This window comes from Carassius carassius, chromosome 8, assembly GCF_963082965.1.
Source record: "Carassius carassius chromosome 8, fCarCar2.1, whole genome shotgun sequence".
NCBI classification, from domain to species: Eukaryota; Metazoa; Chordata; class Actinopteri; order Cypriniformes; family Cyprinidae; genus Carassius; species Carassius carassius.
This window is the reverse complement of record NC_081762.1, coordinates 23,040,807-23,057,648: the sequence shown is the minus strand read 5'-3', so window position 1 is coordinate 23,057,648 and position 16,842 is coordinate 23,040,807. Positions and strand designations below refer to the sequence as shown.

The window sequence follows — 16,842 nt, the reverse complement described above, 5'->3', positions numbered from 1 at the left end:
TAATGCAATTCAGATCCACAATGAACGTGGTTGTTAATGTGTGTGCATCCATCGGGCCAGAGAGCTCATGCTGTTTAATACCCCTCCCTGTCCTAGATGGTGGAATCGGGATTGTATGTTTCCATGACGACCAAGACCCAGCGGTGAGCGAACAGGGCACAGATGCAGTGGTTGTCAGGGGCGACCAGCGAGAGCGAGAGAGAACGAGCGAGGCCAGTTTAGTGGATGGGTAACAGCTAGAAAAAATTGAACATAAAGATTCAAACAGAAACATTCCCACTCAGCTGGGAGATGAAGGAACGTAACCTTCACTTTGCAGTGGATATGAACACGAGGGAGAATATCCTAACAAGCGATGATCGGTCAACATGTGCCGTCCAATCTGAAGCAAAGTCATCCTCTCCTTCAAGAGGCCTTTATTTCAGCACTGATTATTTTTAGCTCTACACGCTGCCGTCTCTCTGGAATACGCCGTCCGGGAGCATCAGTGACCACTGCAGCAAGGTGAAAACTTGGGTGGTGATGGGCAGAACTTATGTCTAACATCTTCTATTTCTGATGATCTCGCATTCCTGTTCACCTCGTCACGATTAAACAGTGACCTTTCGCCTCACCGTCAGACTTGCTGCGACACGCAGTCTGGCACAGTCAAGGGTTGCTGTTAATGCGATGACCTCCAAAGAGATCCACCATCTACAACTAACGCAAAAGTTAAAGGTGCCAGATTCTGCAAGCCACCTGGGGTATACAACATTGCTGTGGGCATTATTCCCAGTTGCAAGCTGGGGAAACATTTTTTAAAACAGGTTCCCCCGGAAAGGCTTGTGAAAAACACAATTAGCGCATTTTGCAATGATGTCGTACTACAGTTGCCATGGTGCTTGCTGCTTTGCTGAGTTTTTAATAGGCTAATAAGCAAGTTCAAAACTGTGTAAACCCACCAAGAGCACATATAGGGAAATGTCTAGGGATAGAAATATCATATAATGAGCATGGTGATGTGGCCTCGTATCGCCAAAATTATAAACCAACAAACTCAGGCTGCTATCACAAATCTCAAGGATGTTTTTCAAGCTCTGTTCGTAGCCTGTGAGGATTTAAATAACAGGCAATGACAATCAGCTAAGGCACGTCGTGATGCCTGTGCTGATTGGACGATTCGTGCTCATCCAGTCAAGGTTAGCATGTGCTGGGAGGCAGCTGGGGAACAGCCTGGGCCGTTTCTGATTCGTGTTGTTTTTTTAGCTGTCAGTTGGCATCTTCTCAGTGCACCATCATGAACTGGTCATCAAATACAATCTAAAAGATTAAATGAAACTATCACTCATTGTATATTGCATGCAATTTTTATCAGTGTGCTTGCTCAATTTATGATTGGAATTAACTCCTGGCGGTTTTCTAATGGCATTCATTTGTCTTTTTTTGTTGAGCCGTGCAGAGCTCCCGCAGTGCGGCTGCCCTCATGGACAGAATGCTGAACAGAATTTGACTGACTGATTGATTAATGCCCCGTAACAGCCTGTCTTCCGCAGTTCTCTTAGTTTTGGGGGCGGGGCCTAAAGCGTGCAGCTGTGACACCGGGAGAGATGCAGATGAGCAGCGAGAGTAATAATGTGAGTGATTGTGTGAGAGGAGGTTTAAAAGTGCTTGAGACAGTGATAAACAAGAGCATATATGGGAGATGAGAGAGACGAATGTGTCCTCACCTATCCACCTGTCGTTCCCATACCAAGAGAGATTGCCTTTGGTCATATCGAAGTATCCAATCTTCTTGTAGCTTCCTCCTGCAGAGAGAAAGGGAGAGAGTGCATTTCAGAAATAGTTAAGGGTCATCATCAAATGGCATTCGCAAAGCATTTTTCCTCTATAATGTGACATGTTTTTGAGAGAGGGTATTTAAGTAGGGAAAACATTTTATTGACTTCATTTTATCCACTGGAAATTCAGCTTTATGCAAATTAGCAGAGATGTGAAGTGGAGACTAAAAGTGGGAGTGCAGGGTGACCCCGTTAACATGTACTTTAGAAAATGCTTTATTTCAGAATTCTGAAACATCATGAAAACATGAACATTTTCTGTATGTTGTCTAGTTCACCCTATAATGAACATTTACTCATAATTAACTTACCCTCATGTAATTCAAAACCTGTAAGTCTTTAATAATATTAATATTCACAACACAAATAAAGAGATGTTTAATATTGCCTCATAATTGATAGTCCATCCAACTAAAACATTAAAACTGCAAACAAAATCCATATGAATCAAGGCTAGGTCTACATTAATCTGGATGCATTTGAAAATGGCGTTTTTATTTTAAAACGCTCTCCGTCCACACTAGTGGTTACAAGCGTTTTGCAAACTTTGTCTCATCCACACTGAAACATCAGAAAACGTTAAATTCGCTTTCTGCGCATACACAAAGCTTTAAAAAAGCTCACTGCAGATTATACACACTGAACAGACATGATACGCTTTTATGCAGTTCTTCTGACAGGATTATTTTATTTACAAAAAGAACCCACCATTCACTGACGCGTCCAGGTCGCGCACACTCACGGTTGTATGTCTGATCTAAAACGCAACTGCCCTCATGTTTTGCCACAAATAACAATTGCGAGTAAATTTGTTAAAATATATATATATTTCAGTGTGTTTACATTCCTTGAAAAAGCAGTGTGTTTCCCAAAAAATTTTCATTTCCTCTAGTTCTCTCGCAAAAGCACTGAAATACAGTTTTCTCTGCAAAGGATGTAATTTTGGATGTAATTCTTTGTACATTTGAGGTTCTCTTTACCATATTTGATGTGCTCTGTGTTTACATGTTTTTTATATGTGAATAAAATCCTAAACTCGAAAATCTGTTCATCATATAAAATGATCGTGTCTACCGTCCATATCCAAGACTTGGATTAAACCACATAACTGATATGAATTACTGTTATGACCTCTTTATAAACTTTTAAAAGCCTGACAATTTTGGTTGTGTAGACTTTCAATAAATGCAATGAGAGAATATTAATAATACCTTAATTTGTGTTTGTGTTTTGTGTTTTGTCTAGTCGTATCTAGGGAACGGTGTCTGAGTCAGATGTCTAAAACTTTTCTGACAACTGGAGTTTGAGACTGATTTCTGAGTATTTCTGACCGACTCCTTAAAGTCATGAATCATTTGTTTGTGAATCAAACTACCATGGTCATGCTGAATGTTTGTTGCTGCATGCACCTCAATAGAAATCTGTTAATTCATTGTCTTTATTTATTGCTTCTCTTTTATTACATTAATTGTAAAGTTGACATTTAACAAACATTATAAAAATCATTCATCTTTTGGTTTAAAAAAAAAAATCTGAAAAAGAATCAGTTCCTGATTCCCAATTCCACCCACTTCAGAAAAGGCTGAGGGTCAAGATCTGTAGAGTGTTTAGCTTCTTTTTTAAATCTATCACTGACTGTTATTGCTGTAACTTTTTCTAAAATTCAAAGTAATGAGCATTAAATTGGAAAGGTTTTATAAAAGCTAGGTTGCCAGTAGCCTAAAGTAATGACTAAAGTATGTGGCTGTTATGTATAACATTAACTAGTCTGCACAGCTTAAGTGAACTTAAACAAAAAATGTATCATTCAAGATCATATATTTTAAATCATCTTCCAAAAAGACCAGGAGTAAGTTTTACAAAACTAAACAGTCAATTTTGATTTCACATTGACTTTCAGAGATGCAGGGAAGCTGAAAACAGGTAAAAGGAGAGTTTTAAGGTAGGAACAAAGGAAAGAGAAATGTCACTACACATTGCTGTAAATCAATACGGTGAGGCTGGATCAGATTTAGGGCAGTCTTTAGAGACCAAACAACACTTGGATTAGACAAACAGACTGAAAACAGATCTATCATCATCAATCCTTATTTTCCAGCAGGCGTATCAGCAGAGCTTTTGATGAGAATGCACAATAGGGTTGCTCTCCCTTAAAATCAGCTTTATAGAGAGCGCTGTAATTGCATCCCACCGTATCAGCAGTGCTCGAGAGAGGACCATAAGACAGAGGAATTTATCTTCTGTTACATTCTCTCCCTCCTGCTCCAATTCTCTGTTTTCTTTCATGCACACTCTTCCTCTCTTTCTCAAACACACACTGGTGGGCATCAGAGATCTGTGCAGGGCTCTGAGGGCCTCCACCCCCAAACACAATAAGAAATTAGCTTAAGTAAGAACCATTATAATTATCAGGTGATCATTAAGCATAATTACTCTAGTCAGCTTGGGCTTTCCCCTGGGAGATTTGAAAAAGAGGCAAAAGAGAGGAAGAAAGAAAGGCTCCGGAAGCGCTGTATGATCCAGGCATGAGAAGAAACACCTAAAAGACTGTTCCACCATTTAGATTGTATCAGCTTAGCTCGCTGTGGTTTCTGGTTGTAGATCTTCCTACAGTTTCATTTTGAAACTAATGTCATCCAGCAATGGACTCAATGTTCACAATTCTTCCTACATTAACCTAGCTCTCTGGAAGTAACTTTTGCATAGACAAGCATCTCTCACAATTTTGGTGGACTCTTTTGACTTGGAACAGAATATAACACCACAACAATGCTCTTGCAAACACTTAGCAACAATATAACACTCTGACAACCACCCACATCACCCTGGCATTGTGAAGGTGACTTTTGATGGGCAAGCTCTACTTACATTATGGTGCTCCAGGAAGAAACCACCAAGAAATAACACAAAACACCCTAGCAACTGCACAACAACACCTTAGCAGTGGCACTGTAATGACTTCTGCAACACTGTAGCAGAGTGGCAGTGAGTTCTGGAGGGGCAACTATTCATATTTTCTTCAGAAAATGTTAAAATCTAGTTTTTTTTTATTGTGTCAAAAAAGAGGGATTGACGTAGGATCTGGGCACCGGCATAGACACAAAGAGATGTGACAGATTGAACAGGGGAACACAGGCACAGTGATCAAAAAGAGAGCTTCTGAAATGACGCCAATACAAAGACTGAAGACAAAAGACAGGAGAGAGAAAAGGATCCAATCTGCATGCGACAGCTGAGGTTGCAGTCACAATGCAGTCATCCCTTGAGTAGGTTAACAAGCAAATGAAGGGAGAGATGCCCCTGTCACCATGTCTGGAAGTTCAAATGGAATACTTAAGTCTGGAAATAAGCCTGCATGGGATATGTGGCTTCCATTGGTATTCCAGATGCTGGCTATATAAACGTTTCTTTCCAAAAGATGGTTTTGAAGTTGACCGATCATTCTTATGATGCTTACCCTTGTTAGACTTTCAATCCCACAACACTGACATCTTCGAAGAAGCTCTAAGCATCTGTGATGAGGCCTTGGATTCTTGTTAACCTTTGCCAGACTAGGCCAAAAGCCCAATCTGGCCAAACTGCCATATTCATGAAGAGTTGTAGCAGCTTCAGGACCTTTCATCGAGCAATAATGGAGGTCACTGTGCTCCTGTGAACCTTTAATACTATCATTTATTTTACACTGGCATTCACATTTATACACTGACACAACTCCATCAGAGGTTTATAGAGAGATATTTAAACCTGGTGCAGGTTTTGCTCCATCATGCACTGTGAACTATGGGACTTTATATAGACTTTATATGCCCAAAGTCAGTTTTGATGCTCCTTTGTTTTATGCATCATGGAGTGTCCTAAGGAAACTGGTTTCATCCAGGCACCATGATGTCATTTAATGGTTTCAGGGTAATGCTTTAGAATAGGGAACACATATTCACTATTAACTAAGAGTTTTCCCTCAATAAGCCATAATTTGCTGCTTATTAAAGGATTACTTAACTTCAAGAATAAAATTTCCTGGTAACTTACTCATACCCATGTCATCCAAGATGTTCATGTCTTTCTTCAGTTGAAAAGAAATTCCAGGATTTTTCTCCATGTAGTTTAATTAAATCGGAGCCAATGGGTTTAAGGTCCAAATTGCAGTTTCAATGCACCCTCAAAGTGCTCTTAGGCAAGGATCTAACAAAACGATTGGTCATTTCCTGAAAATAAAAATGCATATACTTTTTAACCACAAATGTTGCACTCATCTTGCACTAACTCTGCCATGCGGGACTTTAATGCAGTGCACAATTACGTTGGAAAAGTCACGTGGTTGGGTTTTTCTCTGTGTAAATTTTTCTCTTTCTGTTCAAAAAGGTAGGGTAGGGCAAAAAACTTCATCTAATTTTTTTCCTCCAGCATCAAAATCGTGCAACATTGTTTTTGTTTTTTGTTTTTGTAAAGGGCATTTGACTTTCTTAGCATGTTTGCTGTGTAAACACTGGATCGGTACTTCTGCCTATATGGAGAGAAAGAAATCCTGGAATGTCATTCTTACGATGCTTACCTTTTTTAGACATTCAATCCCACAACACTGACATCTTCAAAGAAGCTCTAAACATCTAAAAATAAAAATGCATATACTTTTTAACCACAAATGGTCATCTTGCACTAGCTCTTCATGCATTGCATAATCACGTTGGAAAAGTCGTGTGTTTGGGTCTTCCTCTGTGTACTTCTGTTCAAAAAGGTAGGGTAGGGCAGGGCAAAAAACTTAATTCAATCGGTTTCCTCCAGCGTGTTTTTTTTTTTTTTTTTTGTAAAGGGCATTTGACTTTCTTTGCAAGTTTGCTTTGTAAAAACTGGGTCGGTACTTCTGCCTACGTCACGTGTTACACTTTTAACGTGATTATGTAATGTGTGAGGTTGAGCTAGTGCAAGATTATTATTTTTGGTTAAAAAGTATATCTTTTTTTTTTTTTTTTAGAAATGGACTATCATTTTGCTAGATAAGACCTGTTTAGATTGTGTTGAGCCCTTTAAAGCTGCATTTGAACTGCAATTTGGACCTTCAACCCGTTGATCCCTGTTGAAGTCCACTATATGGAGAAAAATCCTGGAATGTTTTCCTCAAAAACCTTAATTTCTTTTCTACTGAAGAAAGAAAGCAATAAACATCTTGGATGTTATGGCGGTCAGGAAATTATCAGGAAATTTTTTATCTGGATATTAACTAATCCTTTATTAGTTAGCAAGGTAGTTGTTACGTTTAAGTATTGGGTCGTGTTAATGGATATAAAATATATTAATGCAGAATAAGGCATTAATGTGGTTTATAAATACTAAATAACAGGCAATATGCTAGCATGCTAATAAGCAGCTAGTTAATTGAGTCATATGATGTGATTTCAAATTTTCCTTTCTCTTTGGAGTGTTATAAGTTGTTTGTGAATAGATAAGATCCCTAAAGTTGCAAAGACTGAAGTCTTAAACCAAAGAGATATTCTTTATAAAAGTCAAGACTTCCACGCCCTCCTAAAATGCCTAGTTTAAACAAACAAACACGTCTACATCACTGCGTGGGACGATTTGCATAACGCCGCCCAAATGTTCATGCAAAGAAAGAAAGCGTAACTTTTATTCTCACTGTAGTATTGTTGCAGCTGCCATTTCATGGAGACGATGTGCGTTTCATTATGAAAGCGAAAATACTTTGCTTGGATTTCAAAAAGAGGACACGACTAGCAATCAGTAGTAAAGTTATATTTATACTACAGGGCCGTTGAATGCTTGAATCTGACTTGGTATAAAATAATGTGGTTTTTTGAACCTTAAACCATATAAACACATTTTAAATACACAAAATAATGTTGTTGTTTTTTAGCAACGTCAAATTTTAATAGTAAAATTGAAATTGGTCCTTAAAGTGTTAAAACTTTTAGTGCTCGTTTCAGTATAAAAATCATTTGTTGAAATATATTAATTATTTAACTTCTTTTAACCCCACCATCAGACCTACACACACAGGAATGTGGTAAATCACAGCTGAAAAAATGCTACCCACACGGAGGTAAGAAGGCAACCAGGCACGTCTGAATCCAATTTTTGCATAACATCCTGTCTACTAAGATGCTTTCATCTGGTTGGCTTCTGAAGGAAGAATATATGTATTCCTTCTTTGATATCTCATATCTGTGCATGAGGCTTTGTGGGTTGGTGGAAAGAATAAAAATGGCATCGTAAGGAGTACAATATTATTTATAAATTCCCAATGTTTCAACATGATGCAATATCAACTTAGAAATACATTTTTCTTTTTATTAAATATTTTTTTGTGGCAGCTTTTAGCAAAAATATGGCTGCAGGACGACTTAAAATTAGTTATATTCTTATTAACATTTATTTATTATTTTCCTCAGGAACTCAATTTTAATATCATAGAAAAGGTCCTGATTACTTATGCATGTAAGCAAGTTATGAATCAGAACGAATGGAACAATATGTCCTAGATAGATGAGACAAAGGTAGAGCCGACTGGTCACAATCCTGGTCACAATACCAGACATGTGGAGACCAAAAAGTGCTTTGATTGCTTTGATAAAAAGACCCTTGCAGCAACTGTAAAGCTTGCTGGTGGAAGCTTTATTGGTTTGGGGTTACTTTCTGCCTCAGGCCCTGTCAGCTTGGCATCACAGGGTAAACCATGAATCCCACATTGAACCAGAGGACTAAACCACGTGAGACAGTCTGTCAAAAAGCTAAAGCTGAAATGTAGACCTTGCAATAAAATGACTCAAAACCCTCAAGCATAACCACAAAAATAGTCTAAAAAAAAGACGAAATGCTGGGCTATTGATTGAAATCCAAGATCTCAACCTCACAGAAGTGGTGTGGGGAGACTTGAAAAAGACTGTACATGCAGAAAAGCACACAGTCAAGAGTTCTGCATGGAATATAAAGTAAAGATGTGCTAATGTAGGGCACAGATACACTTAAAACACCTACAAGCAGCGACTTCTGCCATGAGTACATTGAAGCAGGTATCTTTCCACAGAAGACTATTGCAGCTCACTTCTTTTTACTCTGTTTTGAATTCTTACTTTTGTTCAGGGTGAACTAAGTGTGCATTTCTCTAATTTAAAAATTTTAGACCCAAAGAAATACATGGTTCTTTTGAAAAATATGATCAAAATGATACAGGCTCCTACAAGATGAAGACTCCATTCATATAAGTGCCCTAGAAACAGTTTTAAAGAGTTGTGCCATGTTAAGATCAGATTAACAACTGCATACTATTCACTACATCACAGTTTACCCCATAATTTGACTCTTTTATAGGTGACAAATACACCTTCCTATGATGGCATCAGAAACCTTTTTTAAAGTCCAATACCAATGTCATATCGACCAACGAAAAAAAAGGAAGTGCAACATTATGCATAGATATCCATATGTAAATGTCTTTTTTTTTTTAAACCTATGTCCCAAAATGATTGATCTTATAAGAAAGTACACACAAAAAAAAATCTAATTTACTATGGATATGACAGTAGTTTCTTCTGAACCACCATGTCTACTAAAATATTCAGTGAATTGTATTAAGTTTTCACGCACATGGAATTTTGTTCTCTTCAATCATTTTTTTTGACAATGCATGAGAGCTGTTTAAAAAAAAAAAAGATACTGAGCTAAAAAAACAAAACAATTCAAGAGTCGTTTCTCTGGCTTTGACAAAATGATTACAGCTCTGGAGCTTTTGAACCTAGGAAAAACTGTGTTTTATCTGACACCTGTGCTACTCTCCAAATGGAGCAAGAACACTGTACGCAGAGTCGTTCATCATTTTAGAATTGAGCAGAAGCAACCATGCATACAGGCCACACCTGCTGTCCACACTCACTCTCATTTACCCTTTATTATATCTGTACCTATCTGTTTTCAGGGGGAAATTAATCATAAAATGACTTTTGTTTTGCTCACCTTGCAGCTGTTCGATGAGGGTCCATGCCATTCTGGAGCCCTGGGCGTCAAACACCACATGACCCTGAAAGAGAACAGAAACATTTTTTATACTGCTGTGTCTATCATTCTCTTAAATTTGAGTATACTGTAGTATTATTTACATGCTACTGTGGTATTCATCAATATTTTGAATTATTATTTTTTTTTTAATATTTTCAGTTTACATTTTAATTTTAGTTTTAGTTTGACCCTGCAAATATTTCGATTCAACCCGATAAGAAATCATATATATATATATATATATATATATATATATGTATACACAAACACACACACACACACACACACACATACATATGTATATATTGAGCATTAGATTTGATACGTTAGGCTTTTATTTAAACATTGGTGAGAATATGCAAATATGCAATTTGGTGCAGTTGCTTATATTAATATTGCTAAAAAGTAAGATGAAACTCTCATAGCTTTTAATGTAATATCAGTGAGATCTTTATAACAGTGTAACGGACTAACTAAATAAAATACATATAAATATCAGTTGTCTCTCGATATCTCCCAATAATATGACTTAGTAAGATAATATTTAAATGTTTAGTTTAATTATGATCAAAGTTCAATAGTTTTTATTGTGGGGGCAAAACATTTTATATCATAGTATTATAATACAATGATGACTGGGAGATAAACAAATAAACCTGATATTTGATACTCACATTTTAACATGATGTTTCTAAAAATGATGTATGAATAATCAAGTAAGCCTAAGTTGCTTCAGTCTAGAAAGTGTTCATCTTGAAATGTTACTAACAATATTACTTTATTAAAATCAGTAAAGATGCCCACACATGTAAAGTAGAAGATTGAGTGCATTTCTATTTTTTTATTTCTTTAAACATTTTTCATCTAATATTCATTTTATTTTATTTTATTTCAGCTTAATTAACTGCATTTTTTGCTTTAGATTTAATTTACAATAACAGCATTAGTTTGCATATTAGTTTTACTGTGGTATCACAATTGTGTATCACTAAATATGATTACTGACTACTGAACCTTTATTAATGTAGCCAAAGCTGTCACTCACCGAAACCCCCTCGAAGGAGCTGGTGTTGAGGGCTCGGTAGATCTCCGCAGTAATGTCCTTGTTATTGTAATTAAAATCTTCCAATCTTCGTCCTTTTGCCTTCAAAGGCCCCACTGTCTTATTGAGAGCCAGAGCCAGAGCCCAAACCGCATCATACGCCAGAGGAGCTTCCTGAAACCCTCCGGTTTCCTCTGGATTCTTCCCACCCAGTTTGGACATCAGCTGTGCTAGGAACTCCTGTGAGGTCTGGATCAAAACAGAGGGCGTACGGTATCATCTGGCATGCATATGAAAGCATACGCACACGGGATAAACTCAGTGTGCTAACAAGAGCTTATGCATGATGGATTTTAAGCATGACTTCACTGTCTCTACAAAAGTGCCTAACTGAAAAAAGCATCAGGCTTCTGACAGCGAGAAAACAAGAGAGGGGTCAAGGTAAGGTAAAGTTACAGTTCATAACCGTGGGATTGCATCATATAGACGGAGGTACTTTTCCCCCGGGTGTGAAATCTTCATTCACACAAAGCAGGAGCTGAAGCACCAAAAATAAACTCCCGCTTTCACACACGCTCTTAAGATGTTCCATGTCATTATGGGGTACTGGGGGGGAGGGGGGGCTTTGGGGGGATTGTTGGCACGCATTTATCGCGGCAGCATATGAAAACCGATTTCCTTGACATTTTTCACACCTTATAGAAACAGCTGAGACACCTTCCTCCCTTCAAACAGGTGCGTTTTAGGAAATAAGCCAAGCTGCAGATGGGCATCTGGTGATTGCTTGATGCAAATGGACAGCAGAGAACGTGTACGGAGAGAAACTGCGCCTCAAGAACCATTTCAGCTCTCTTTAAATTACACCCTCAAAGTGAATGCCGGTAAAGCGAGGATGAGGGGAACAAATTATGGTGATGTTGAGCCAATTTAGCAAGGCCATCTTACCACAAATTGGCCTGTCCAACATGACAGTTTTTTTTACGTCAGATGTGAAGCATAGGTGTCTGGATACGTGCCCAGATTGCTCCGGATCCAGGAAAACAGCAGGGACATATGCGTCAAGCCAATTCCCAGCTCAGAGCACCGGAGTTGGGTGGGCTCCAGACAGCACCCCCTGGAGCTCCCACCTGTCCATCCAGCTCTCCCAGGGGGACTGCAGTTGGACCCTAGCGTTCTGACCCCAACGAGACTCTTCGGGTTTTCAGATCTGAGAACAGCATGTGCACAGCTAAAGATATGACGGTAGGTTATGGAACGTTTCGTGGGGAAACGGAGTTAGTAATCTAAACAGAATGTGTATGGCGTGCTAATCTGAGGATGATGTCATTGTAAAGCGTGCAGCATATGGGAGCACACGGGACACTGGTGGACAGTCATTATGGGTTTTTCAATGACCGACGAGGACATGTGGAGAGCAGGGTGGCTGATGGCCAACAGGTACAGAACATACAGTAATTCACTAAAGACAAATTAAACAAAATACAGAAAAAGCTGAAACACTTATTCTAAACAATATTAACTAATAAAGATTTTTGCTAAGGTTGCCAAAGTGTTTTTAGTGGTTGTTAAAGTGGTATGTAATTTTTGAAATGTAAAAGCAAAATTTGCAGTAATTTGCACTTCCCAGCTGCTATGTGGTTGATAGGAGGTTATTAGTGGTTGCTAATATGTTGCTATGCAGCTGCCATGAGCTTCTTAGTGGTTGCTGGTGTGTTGTTTTGCAGTTGATGAGGTGGTCTTAGACATTGCTATGTGGTTTCTGTGGTATTTTCAGAAAGTATAGGTATTTTTATGAGGTCTGATCAGAACTTATTATCAAAATCCAGTTGCTAGGTTGTTGCTAGGGTGTTCTGGGTGGTTGTTTACTATCTCAAGTCAGAAAAGTCCACCCAACAGTTATGATATAACAAAGGCCGGTCATGTCACTCGTCAACCATCTTTGAAACGCCTCTCAGGCATGCAAATTCAGCTCCTGTCTCTTTGAATGGGGAAACATCAAATTCTCCAAAACTGGTTGCCAAGTTTACAATTAAATTTCATGTTTGAAATCACCCATTAAATCTGACAACAACCTTTTCATAAATGCTGTTTCTTTTACTCAAATTGCATTAAAAAAGTTGATTGTTTAGGATAGACCAGACAGTGCGCATGCATGGTCCTAAACACATGTCTCTGAACTAGTGGTGGGCATAGATATTTTTTTTTAATCTAGATTAATCTCACTGTAATCTTGGAATTAATCTAGATTAATCTAGATTAAAATGGCTCATTTGAATTCTGCCGAAGGTATTCAGAATATGTGTGTTACCCAAATAAAATAATGACTAAAAGTAACGTTAAGTCTTTGAGAACAGGTCACCCGCGGGTTACGAGTCATCCAAAAATATTTTTAATGATATTCGGGTCGCGGTCGGTTGGGTCGTTTGAAATAAAGATGCCAATTAAACCTTTGTAATTTATATAGTACTAGACACAATTTTGAAATACATAGCCTACACTTTATTGTCTGAGTAACTGGCGCGAAGATGACGCACGAGCTCAGTCTGCAGGTAGAGATGGAGGCAGCAAGAGAAAAGGTGAAGAATGGGGAGCAACGGGGCTGTTTTTGGTAAAACATGATTTTGACGACTTAATTAAGTTTTGTTTTATAGAAAACTCGTTTAAAAAGTTTTTTGTTTTGTATAAATTGTATCTTAATTTTGATCAATGTTTTATCAATGAATTGCCCGTATTTAATAAATAAGAAGCAAATATATAGCAGACAATGTAATGAGGCGTCGACACAATCACTTGCATTGCATGTGAACTGGAGGACGCTGAAACTCAGCTTGTGCCTCACAGATTTGAGAAATATTGGCTATATTTTACAGAAAGCTTGAAATGTCTACTTTTACACGAAAATATTCAAACCAAAATAAATAGGCTACTCTCTGATTATGTAATCCATATGAAATGTGCATTTCTCTCTGGCGTTCATGGCGAGTCCACATCGTCAACATCGTCAACTTCATCTTTGCAGCAACACAGAAAACACCAGTTTATTACTAAACAATTACTAAACAATCCTTGCTAATTTAGACACATTCATAATTAGGGCTGCAACTAACGATTATTTTGATAATCGATTAATCTGTCGATTATTTTTACGATTAATCGATTAATCTGTTTATCTATTTATATTTTAGTTTTTTCCATTTTTGGAAAAAAAATCTTTGGAAGGTCTTTATCCTTCAGCATAGATTTTTAAGAGATTTTAACCATTTTGCACTGTCATATCCTCATCAAAAATATACCTGGAGTTGTTTTATTGTGTTAGTAATCCTTTGTCGAACTCTTCTGCAATCAGAACACTGACCCATACTCTAGCAAATTTCACAAGGAGATTTCAAATAATGTTTTCACCATGGCAGTCCTTAGAGCTCCTAAAGTAGTTTAACATCCCGAACAAAGCTTATTAAGGAATCTTTCAGAACAAATTTTCACAAAGAATAAGGATAAAACAGAATAAAATTGCAGTGCATTGTATTTTATTATTTACTGGGAAACAGCTTTATAGCTTTTGCTGTGAAATTGTAAACAATCCTTCGAAAAAAGTGCCAATGGCATGAAACCTGAATGGAACTCACAATTTAAAGTAAAATCCATCAGAAGCTTGTCCAGAAAAAAAAATTGGACACACACAAAAAACCTGCTGTGTGAAAAAGAGCAGTGAATACTTAGAAAAAAAGTGCATTTCAAGTATTTATTAACATTTACCTCTCTTATTCAGTCATAATTAGGCTGCACGACTGAATTTTGAACTGGTAAACGACAAACTGATCACAGAACATGTTTGTAAAGCTTTAAATGTTAACTGTTAAAAAGCAATGCTTTTACGACTAAACATTTGCAAACAACATTGTACTGGAGAATCTGCACAAATGAAAGTCTTAGGGGCCGTTCACAAATCGCGCCTAAAAACGCGTGGAAAACGCTAGGCGCACCGCTTTCTCCTCCTTTCCAAAGCGCTCGTGCAGAAGCGCCCCTGAGGCGTCTGCCTTTGCTAAGCAACCATGACGTGCTCTCTCCTTGAAGAGGCGGAAATTTCAGCAAAGGATAAATGGATTTGCAGCTCAAAAAAATCGCTTGCAGTAGCTCTGCTATTAAATTTATTTCAAAATGGAAATCCATATACAACTATGATCAGCTGTTCCTTTCATCTTGACTGAGCTTTTAACGTTGTTACGGGAAAGGATGAAGCAGATTGGTTAGTTCTTGTCAAATGACCCGCGGTGCGCTTGCGGCATTCTGAAAAGTTGAAATGTTTTTAATTCGATGCGGTGCGGTGTTGGAAATAACGAACTTGAGCGCGCAAAAGACGCGATATGTGAACGTCCCCTTAAACAGTTCAATAGTGCAGAGTTTACAGGTTACTCTTCTTTTTTAAAGGCTCAAAGTAAAGTACTCCCACATCACGCTGAATGATGATGTCTATGTGCAGAGACGCTGTTCGGGAAGCACGTGACATAAAACGAGGCCAGCTATTGGCTATTCGCTACTTCTCCTGCTGTACTGGCTGAGTAAAACCTCCGGTGGCTCATTACTGCCACACTTTGGTCACCGCAGATTTGAAATATGCACGAAATGAGCCGCTTACGGCAAATAAAAGTTTTTTAGCAACGAATCGATGACTAAATTAGTTGACAACTATTTTAATAATCGATTTTAATCGATTAAATCGATTCGTTGTTTCAGCTCTATTCACAATCAAACTGAATTTGTGGCAAGCTTTATGCGTGCGGTCATAACGCTTATTATCCTGTAGGCTATAGCCTGTTTAAGTAATTAAATTAATATAAAGGGGCGATTTGTCCACGAATGGCTTAAATGAACAACTACCAGTCGACTAGAAAAAAAAATTGTCAGAGGCAGTTCTTATTCCACATATTTTCGAACCAGCCAGCCATTCTAGGTTGAGCGAGCGACCCCACGGAATGAGTTAGTGCTGGGGAATATTCAGAACTGTGCTCTCCGCTCACGAGTGCTCTCCACTCCCCCCAACATCCTCCCCTCCCCCCGCACCCATACGTCTATGGCACAATGACACTACGATTAGCATTTACTACTTTTAAAAAATGCGGGTCAAGAAGCGGGCGGTTTAGTTGAAAACATCGGTCGGGTGCGGGTTGTTTATACACTGACCCGCGCATCACTGACCACTACTCTGAAAGCTCACTGTTTCTATAACTTCTAACAGCAGCTGCAGTGACGTGCTGACTTTACTGACTGGCTCTATTATTCAGAAGGCAGGGCTCCTTTGATAGAGCGGCCATATTGAGTGTTGCATTTTTTCCATTCAAAACCCAAGTGACACATCTTGGGTTTTCTATAGTCTTTGGATATAACTCTCTACAATATTCTTGTCTGTAGATAAGGCTTGTGTTCCTTTGGAAGCCTGGTTCTGTTACAGGATTTAAAAAAAAAAGGTATTTGCGACTTTTTATCTCACTTTTTATCGCACACTTCCGAGAAAAAAGTCAGAACTGCGAGATAAAAACTCAGAATTCTGACTTTTTTTTTATCACAATCACAAGTTTATAACTTGGAATTCTGACTTTTCTTTCCGTAATTCTGAGTATATATCTGACAATTTAGACATTTTCTTACAATTGCAAGTTAATAACACAATTTTAACTTTATAAGTAAGAATAAACAGAAAATTTCACAAATATATAACATAAACTCGCAAATCAGATTTTTTTCCTCAGAATTGTGAGTTTGCAAATTCTGACTTCGTAACTCGCAACTGGAAGCTTTTATTGGAATTCTAATCTGAGAAAAATCAGAGAAAAAATCTGAATTGTGAGAAATAAACTAAGACATCTTAATTTTTCTCACAATCATGAGTTTATATCTCACAATTCTAGTTTACAACTTTATTCGCAAATATATAATATAAACTTGCAAACCTGACTGAATTTTTGCAAAATTGTGAGT

The 16,842-nt window shown here is 37.9% G+C and overlaps 1 protein-coding gene and 1 long non-coding RNA gene across 5 annotated transcripts in view; one reads left to right on the top strand and one right to left on the bottom strand.

The window, feature by feature from the left end:
* Positions 1–16,842, top strand: part of LOC132145572 (uncharacterized) — a 229,446-nt gene that overhangs the window by 24,253 nt on the left and 188,351 nt on the right. The window lies entirely within an intron of this gene.
* The window catches only part of LOC132145569 (gamma-aminobutyric acid type B receptor subunit 1-like), a 131,232-nt gene that overhangs the window by 32,795 nt on the left and 81,595 nt on the right, over positions 1–16,842 (bottom strand). For all 4 annotated transcript variants that reach the window (XM_059556692.1, XM_059556690.1, XM_059556691.1 and 1 more), the window contains 3 exons: positions 10,870–11,115; positions 9,783–9,846; positions 1,707–1,784 (listed from right to left, as the gene is read on the bottom strand). In XM_059556692.1, coding sequence (XP_059412675.1) covers positions 1,707–1,784; positions 9,783–9,846; positions 10,870–11,115 — 388 coding nt within the window. The remainder of the gene's footprint in view (positions 1–1,706; positions 1,785–9,782; positions 9,847–10,869; positions 11,116–16,842) is intronic.